Genomic DNA, 9,390 nt, shown 5'->3' on the forward strand with positions numbered 1-9,390 from the left:
CTAGGAAGAATGATTTCAAAATGTCTACACTGTGACCGAACTTGGGAAAGAAAATAGCATTTGTAAATGTAAACAAACCCAAACGGTAAAAACCTGGTGGCTGCCACCCTCTCCCTCTCCCCTTCCAGGCCTCCCGCACCTCTTGGCTGGTTTCCACAAGCGCACCCCAAAGGGCCCTGCTTTTGGCTCTCTTGCCACCACTCTGCCCTTCACAGGTTGTGGCTGACCTTCCCAATGTGTAATTCTGACTGCCACTCCTTTGCTCAGAGGCTACTGACCACAGAAGGGCAAGCTCCTTGAGTCTGCAGGATGCCTCACACTCACCTTTCCAGCCCAACTGCTCTTGACGTTGGCTACATCTCACCTCAGCGCCAGCCACACAGAACTGCTCACTACTCCCTGCAGTAAGCGGTCCACGCTCTCCTGATTCAGCTCTTTCGCTCATTCTGTTCCCTCTGGCTGGAACTGCCTTTTCCTTCCCTGCTAAACTCCTACCCAACTCACACAGCTCCTCTGCAATGCGTCTCCCCGTAAGCTCTTTTATTCCAGCTGGCTGTGATCCTACTCCTCTGTTACCTCAGCACTTTCAAGTGTCTCTAAAGGGCACGAGTATTCTATCTTACATCAAATTACTGATCATCTCCACTGCAGGACTGTAAATTCTCTGTGGCAGAAGCTGTCTGAATTCCCTGAAGCAACTGGTACAGTGCCTTACACACTGGAGCACTCAACTACGTACTCAGTCAAACTGTATCGAGTTCTGCTCCATGAGAGTCACTGGAAGGAAAATACTTAGAGGGCATAGATAGCAAATTAAAAGGAGCGTGATAGGATTTTTAAACGAAGTCTTAGAACATGCAAAATTCATACCAGTGGCAGAAATATTTTACTTTTGTATGACTAAGACCCACAAGCTTTTGTGAGGTCACGACGGAACCAAAAGCGCACATACAATCTCTTTTTCCAGTTAAATAATGAATGAACTAAAGAAGGGTAACCTTTAAAAAAAATAAACTCAATCATTTTGCCCCGGCCAGGTTGTAGAAAGTAAAACAAGAAATACTAACAACTCTGTTAAAATGAAATCATAAATAGTCCTAATTATGTAATTAGCCCTAGAAAAAGGCTTAAAATAATTCCTTCTTTTGTGAATTAACTCCCAAGTAATAGGAAGCCAGGCTAAAAATCACTTAGCTTCTCTTTAACCACAGGCTCCAAAAATGAATGACTGCATGAATAAATGGATGAACTTAATAGGACTTGATTCAGAGCTCACTAGAAACCAGTACTTCTCAAAATGTCTGTGGGGAAGGACTGGATTTTAAATATTTCCTATCTGTTGCAGACTGATAGTCTCATAAAGCATAATAAAAATGCCCCAGCAATGTCTAAAGTTTGGTGCACACTTCTCTACTTGTCACGGACCAGTAATAAGCTTTGCAAACGGGCAGCGACATGCTGTTTCCCCGAACCTGCACACATTTAACACACTATCAAAGGCAGGGAAAGGCAAGGTACATGCCTACCTTCTGCTCTGGCACCTCAAACACAGCTTCATGGACACTGCAAGCAAAAAGTGAGGTAGGCAGATCACTTAAATCCATCATTTCTTCCAAATCATCTTCATTTTCACCAAAAATCATCTCTTCTTCCTCTTCTTGGTCACTGCTACAGAGATCTGACTGGCTGTCATTCCAAGATTTCATAGTGACCCTCAGCTTTATCCCCTAAAAGCAGGTCTTTTCCGTTCTTAAAGTTCTAAGATGTCTACCAGGCATCTACTGTTAAGAAAAAGAAAACAACAGAGATAAGACTTTGAAGGCCCAATAACGCTCCAATTAATTCTCAAGACAGTGACTCATCAAATGAAGCAATTTTATTCAGGAAAGATCACTCAAAGTTTAAATAACCTCATTACAGTCCTCATAAATGAATTCTATACATACTAATTTGATTTGCTTGGCATACTTTATGTAATATATTTCACTGGCAACGACATATTACGAAAAAAAGGCTGCAAGTTTTCTAGTGAAATGGAGCTGGGGGTATAATACAAAATGAGATACTATCAACATGTACACCAGTTTACAAGCAGTGGGAAGGAAAATGTGAACCAGAACTGCCTTTGCATATTTGTTTGGGATTTAGGTCTGCAACACTGAAACTGGCAGAGCAGAATAAAACCCACACTGACTCACTCACCGTCTGCACCCTAAAACATGGTCTGCAATAAGCTGACTTTACCTTTTTTTTAAACAATTTGTTCTTTTTGAATACACTCTTGAAGAACTAAGTTACACAGAACCAAAAGTTCTATACAGAGTTGGTCTTTGCTAGTATCAGTAATATTTACAACGGGCAAAATCTGACATAGAAGACAATTTTTAAAATGTCCTTTCTCTGAATACTTAAAAATCAATAATTTTAACCCCAAAGCATGGAGCTGATAGTGTCCCACTGTTAAATAATGAACAGAGTCTGTCTTATAGGACTGTTTACGTGCATTTTTGTCTCTTCTGATGAACTGCACTCCACATCCACCAAGCAGAGTGCCTTGAACATAACACATTTCAAAATGCTGGAATTTAAGTAATACTTATCAGGCACAGAAAAATTAAGTGAGCATGATTATTACTACCTCAATATTCCCTTTGTGATTTTCTCTTTTATTTCAAAGAACACGAAGTTGCAAATATATTGCTTATATAGAAAACAGTACAGAATGTTAATTATGGGAAAAAATAGTGATTTTTCCCCCCCATTATGCCACTATATCAATCAGGAAAGACTAGTTTTAAAAAGTAAAATCTTTACTTGTTTTCAGAAACATTTTCCGAGTGTCTACTGCATACCAAGTACAGGGAGCTATGAGATGAATAAAACATGGTTCCTATCCTCAAGGAGATCCCACCAAACCAAGAATTTCTTCTCTTCAATAATACCCCCAAAGGACCTTTTTCCATTAACTGGCTCCTATACTTTTAATTTCTCCGTCTCCACCCATTCATTCCTCTTCTTCAGCAAACATACCTCTTCAAGATTCCCCACCCCCACTCCGGCCCAATCTTGAAAAAAGAAAACCTTCCATTTGGAGTCTGCCTGCCCCTCCATCTACCTCCCTCTGTCTCTGCTTCCCCTTTCCTACCGGCTTCCTGGAAAGAGGAGTCTCCTCAACTCCAGTCACTCCTGAATTCAGGGCAGCAGGACTCCTGCCACCCCCTTCCAGCTAAAACTGCCCCCATTGGACAGCAACAGCCTCTTCGTGGTGTCCTAACCCCAGGCCTCTGCCTGTCTCTGCAGCTCGGGACCGCCGCCCACCCATTCCTTCTGGGACGTCTCTGTGCCCCTGCCCTCCCCGGGCTCCGTCTTTCCCGGCTCTCCTTCCTCCCCAGCTGCCCTTGTCACTGGCTCCTCTTTCCCTACTCACCCTTTACAACGTCTCTTCGAGGTTTCAACCCCATCCTCTTCTTCATCTTCCTGTTCCTGGGTGGTTTTATCCAGGCCCAAGGATTTTCACTACTCCACCACCAGTGTTTCTCAACTTTGTTTCCTGCTTCCCCGTGGTTGACACACACAACACATGTATATCAATACAGTCTCTCGCTTCAGTAATTCTTAAGCGGGGAAAGATGTCACCGAAATTGAGGGGGAAGCAAGAGCAGAATCTTGGGCATTGGAGGCAATGATGCGTTGAAAACCGACAGGATCCCGAAAGATTCTCATCTGCCCCCAGGTCTTTCCTGCCTGTGCACACTGAACTCCACCTCTCTCTCCTGAGTTCTAGACTTGTATTTTTAGCTTTCCTTTGAATATACCTATCTGGTACTACAACTGTTTAAAACTTATTCCTTTAAGTAGATGACTGTGCTGGAAATCTCTGATCTGCACAGGGGCGTGCTGGGGGGGAAAATGGTATCTCACTGTGACTTTCATTGTAATCTTTTCTTTAAGCCTCAATTGTCAGGTAGAGTCCGTAGCTTTGTTCATTTCTCTGTTATGTACTTGATTATTTGTTTACAAATCACTCCTAAGCTACCAGAGCTTGAGTACCTTTGAATCCCCAGTCCCTGGCACAGTTTCTAGCTCAGAGTATACGCTTAATAAGGATTACTGAAAGCAAGCAGGTAGTATTGTGTTTACCCCTCTGATACGGCAGCACAGACAAAGGAAAATTTAATTCTGCATGAGATTAGAGACAGCTTCCCCAAAGGAGGTTATGGTTAGACTTGAAAGATGAACAGAATTTCTGCAGGAAGAGAATGGGGTGCATTCCAGGCGAAGCCAACAGTTCACGGACAAAGGCAGGAAGACAGAAAGAGGAGCAGGCACAAGATCATGAGATTTGGTGTGGCCAGAGTGGACCAGGTTTGGTGGGGATGGCACGAAACAAAGTGAGAAAGGCAGGTTTGGGCCAGGCTGCCTTGAAAGTAGGGTTACAGAGTTCTGACATAAAAATTAGTCAACATTAGCATGGCATTGAAGGTTTTAAGGAAGGGAAATGATATAACCAACCTAATTTAACTTTCAGTATCACTAAAAGTGGGCTGTCTTTACCTCTTATCTCGGAGACACTAATGTCTTTATCCTCCCCCTCCCCATTAAAAAGAGGTGAGGGGCTTCTCTGGTGGCGCAGTGGTTGAGAGTCTGCCTGCCGATGCAGGGGACACGGGTTTGTGCCCCGGTCCGGGAGGATCCCACATGCCGCGGAGTGGCTGGGCCCCGTGAGCCATGGCCACTAAGCCTGCGCGTCCGGAGCCTGTGCTCCGCAACGGGAGAGGCCACAACAGTGAGAGGCCCGCGTACCGTAAAAAAAAAAAAAAAAAAAGAGGTGAGGAAAACACCTGGCCTGGCTGGAGAGTTAGGGAGCTTTGAACGGCTAGATTTTGAAATTTGAGAAAGTCAAGTTATTTTTGATAAGATTTTCTGTTTGTCTCAAGTTCCTTCCTCCAACCTCTAAAAAAAAAGAAAATCAGAGCACAAGAAACAATCCTTCACCTGACTTAAAAAAAAAAATTCTTAGAATGTTACACCTTCATTTCCTGTTTTCTACCTTCATTTTGGGGTAACTTTTTCTTTTGATATAATGTCAAACAGAAAAGTTGTAAGAATAGTATAAGGAATTCCTGTGTACCCTTTTCCTGTATACAATTACTTACATTTTTGTCTATTTTAAAAATCATTCTCTCATTTTAATACATATACATTTTTCCCCAAACCGTTGAGACTAAGATAGGGTATGCCCCCTTTACTCCCAAATACTTCAGTGTATAAGAATAAGATCATTTTCTTATACAACCTACAGTTCAATTATCAAAACCAAGTACTTTAACATTGATATAATATTTTTATCTAAATCAGAGTCGATTTTCACATTTTGTCAGTTATCCCCTAAATACCTTTATAGGTATTTTCCCTTCAATTTTTTTACATTATTGTTAAATTATTTGCCTTTTGTCCCAAGATATTTCAATAATCTTTATAGTATTGCTATATTTTCTTCACTTACACAGTAGTGTATATTTGATACAGCTTAAAAGGATGGATTAATGAAATACCATAGTAACTGCAAACAAGTTTGAACAATATTTAAATATATCTCAGAAAGATTCAGGCTCCATAATCAGATTCCTCTAGATTTAAACTCTGTCCCCTGTATTCTATGTTAGGTAAATTACTTTGCCTCCCTTTCTCTTTCCTCAACTATAAAATGGGGGTGATAATAATAATTCTTATCCAATAACGATGTTAGAAGTGTTAAATGAGAGAATACATGCTGGGTGCTCAGAATAATGCTTTGTATATAGTTGGTGGTCGATAACTAATTATTTTTACATAGGCACAATCTATGTCAATGTATTGTTGGGTCGAAAGGATCCCAATAATATCAGAACCTTCGGTGGAACTTATATTAAAATAACAAAATGAGAAAAATGCACACCCAAATGATCTAATTCCAAGCAACAACAAGGATACAAAAATAAAACTAAAAAAATAAAACTAATACTTTGTATCATTTCAAGAAAACTGTTCAGTCGCAGATCTATCAATAAAATCAGCTCCAGAGCAACCACTGGTGGTAGTAATATAGCTCCAGTATGAAATCATTTAAAGATTTAAAAACAGAGAGCTGGGCTTCCCTGGTGGCGCAGTGGTTGAGAGTCCGCCTGCCGATGCAGGAGATGTGGGTTCGTGCCCCGGTCCGGGAGGATCCCACATGCCGCAGAGCGGATGGGCCTGGGAGCCATGGCCGCTGAGCCTGTGCGTCCGGAGCCTGTGCTCCGCAACGGGAGAGGCCACAACAGTGAGAGGCCCGCGTACCGCAAAAAAAAAAAAAACAAAAAAACAAAAACCCCAGAGAGCTAACTGAGAAAAGGCCATGGTGCACTTTTTAAGGGCCTCAAAGAATTTTATGTTGTAATTCAGTGCACACAGTATTAGAGATGTTGTCTTTCATATGACGGTTCTCTTGCTAAAGGCCTGCCATGAGATTTTTTTTGGATATAGCTTAAGTCAACATCATCAACCATTTCACAATTTTCTGACATCATAAATGCAGCCAGATTTGAACAGAGAGATATGATCAGAGTCAACCAGTGGAAAAGACAATCCTAGCACCTCTGTAAAGAAATCATCTTATAAGGTAACTCAGCTGGTACTTAAGAAGTTGTTTGGTTTTATTAAGGAACAGAAAAAAATTTACAGAAGTATACAGCCTCTATGCTGATATTACTGGAGTTGTTGCTAACTCTGCCTCACTGCAACTCCTACAAGGCTAACCTGTCCCTCAGTTTACTAACTCAGGGAAACACTGATTGGAAAGGGCTGAACCAATATCCACCAGCTTTTGTAAGCCAAGGTCTGTGCTGACCAGGGTTTAGCATCACCTGCAGCACGGCGGTAGCTTCTGGCGAATTGTTTCTTCATGGAAATATCACACGAGTGGAAAACTCCAAGTGGCATGACCCTCTGCTCTGCTACAAGCCTAGTGACGGAAGTAATCCATCAGGGGAAAATGTCAAGCACATGGATTTGACTCTGCATTTTAAATTCCGATCAGGAAAAGGTAAATTCCTCCTCCTCCTCCAGGATTAAAAAAATAATAATTTTTCAAAATAGTATGCTTCTCAACTTGGTGCGTATTTAAAATACCTTAGCTAGATGCGCTTTGTTACGTTTTGATGTGCTCAAAATGCTATTGATCAATACTGGAAGCAAACAAAATACCCCATTTCCAGCTCTACAAGTGCCCTGCTGAATAACCTTGGAACAGTCACATGGCTTTTTGTATTACATTTGTCCTCTCAATATAAAATGAGGAAGATACTCACAGATGCTGTTGAACTACTAAATACCTTTTAAAAACGTCTAAATTATAAATTTAGACTAAATTCCTTTTTTAAAAAAAACCCTCTGGATTGTCAATGTGGGGGTTCTGAATAGCTATCCTATAAGCCTCTATCTCCCACTTCCTCCCCACTCACTACTTTTAGGTAGAATCTTACTACTTTTTAGTAGCTGTGGTATGAAAAAAAAAATGGTGCAACAGTAAAGATGAAAATTAGATTTTTGAATTTTGTATGTTTCAATGACCTATGCCCTCTTTTCACATTTGTCAGAACAAATGAAAATAACAGGTTTTAAAGAATAATTGAAGTAGAGATGTAAAGACTGATGCTATTTGTTTCGCTGTATGTAATTCATTTCCTCTCACTATAACCTCTACATTCTAGGAGAAAAGTGGAGATCCACTGTCTGACCTCCACCTTCTGTAGCTCTTTGGGTCTAAATAACAAACGGTATTGAACTTTAGACCTCCCATTATTTCACAGGTTTCAGCCTAATAGATTTCCAAATCACACTATTTTTCATGATGTTTTGCCTAAGTCTTTCAACCAACATATCCTCTAGTACCATACAAAATTTGTACTCATTTGTAATCCTTAACATGAACACGTTTAAAAGTTTTACAGACGTTACAATTCAATAGTGGGACAAATCTTGTTTTCCTGAAAAGCACTGAAATCTCTTCCCACGCTAAGAAAGAAAAGTTTTGCCAACATGGTAAAACATAAAGCTGACAGCGTGGCTAAAGAAGGGGCTCTGAGTTTTCAGGCCTTTCACTGTCTTCCTGCATCAAAAATCCATTTCTAGAAAAGCAATATAATATCCCCACCAAAAAGCACGAATTTAGCTGATACACAAACATCTGTATTCTGAGTCTCAGTATTGTGTGTTTTTATAATTTAGTATTTTGAATCAGAGCTAATGAAACAGTCTTAAAATTAATCACTTTAAATCCTATGTAATCACAGCTACAAATAAGTCAATCGCTTATGAAATTGTACATCTGAGACTTCTATGAAATACAGAGACTTCTATTAAAAGTTCGAATAAATGTGGTGTGCTAGGTAACTTTCAACAAGAAGGAGCAAACACTTCTGGCTTTGAGCACTGCACTAAAACAACACTTTAAATAATCCTAGTTTGTATCTGCAACACGGATCTGAACTGCTCCCTGCAGCAGACTCCTAATCCCTGAAGGAGATGATCAGATTTTGCACGGAAGCTGGGACGAAGCAACCTGAAAACGGACCACTACTGCTCTATTGGTCCAGGCAGCAGATGGAAGCAGACAGACAAGTTTCAAGAAGTTATCGAATAGGTAATGCGATCGTTACCCGCGCATCACGGAGGAAGGAGAGCAAGAAAAAAGGAGGGGCTTCCAACTTCTGGTCGCCCCTGGACTGCACCCTTCTGCCTTCAGGAGCACGTTGGCTCTGTCAGCTTTTCAAAAAGTCAAACAGCTGTTGGGAGAGAGAACATTTTTCTTGGTTTTGTTTTCCAAGACACGACCCCAGAGCTGTCAGAGAAGAGCCTGGACGCCAGAGGGGCTGGACCCGGAAGGCAAAGGCGCGGCATCTCTGGGGTCTCGGGCACAGGAGCGCCCACCCCTCCCGGCACCTGCGGACAGTTTCTTTTTTTAACTTGCCACACCCAGTGCCCCCCATCCTACCGAGAGCCGGGGGCAGTGCCTGCTCGGAGAGGCGGGCGCCGGCCCCACCCTGCGAAGGGGAGACTCACCTGCTCGCGTGGCCGCCGCAGGCAGGCAGGCAGGCAAGGAGAGGCCGGGGCGGCCGGACGGGCTACGCGGGAGACGGGGCGCCGCGAGGGGCCGCGCTTGGGGAGACGCGGCGGGCGGTCGCCGCGGTACAGTCTGCTAGGTGCCCGCTGCCCAGAGCCTAGCTGCCACGCCCTCGACGTCCGCGGGAGCGGCCGCCTCCGCCTGGGCGCGAGCCGCGTCCTGTAGAGCGAGGCCGTCGGCGTCGCGCGCGCGCGCGCGCCCGGTCCCGCGCGGCTCCGCCCCCCCCCTCCCCCCCCACCTCCGGCGAG

At 42.8% G+C, this 9,390-nt stretch overlaps 1 protein-coding gene across 1 annotated transcript in view; it reads right to left on the minus strand.

Moving 5' to 3' along the window:
* The window catches only part of RCAN3 (RCAN family member 3), a 28,536-nt gene extending 19,259 nt beyond the window's left edge, over positions 1-9,277 (minus strand). Inside the window, exons 1-2 of the mRNA XM_029229018.1 lie at positions 9,082-9,277; positions 1,527-1,781 (exon numbers count right to left, since the gene is read on the minus strand). Coding sequence (XP_029084851.1) covers positions 1,527-1,706 — 180 coding nt within the window. The 5' untranslated portion in view covers positions 1,707-1,781; positions 9,082-9,277. The remainder of the gene's footprint in view (positions 1-1,526; positions 1,782-9,081) is intronic.
* Positions 9,278-9,390: the final 113 nt, after the last annotated feature.

The sequence above is a fragment of the Monodon monoceros genome, unplaced genomic scaffold (assembly GCF_005190385.1).
Source record: "Monodon monoceros isolate NGI ecotype Baffin Bay Population unplaced genomic scaffold, NGI_Narwhal_1 Super_Scaffold_18, whole genome shotgun sequence".
Classification (NCBI taxonomy): domain Eukaryota; kingdom Metazoa; phylum Chordata; class Mammalia; order Artiodactyla; family Monodontidae; genus Monodon; species Monodon monoceros.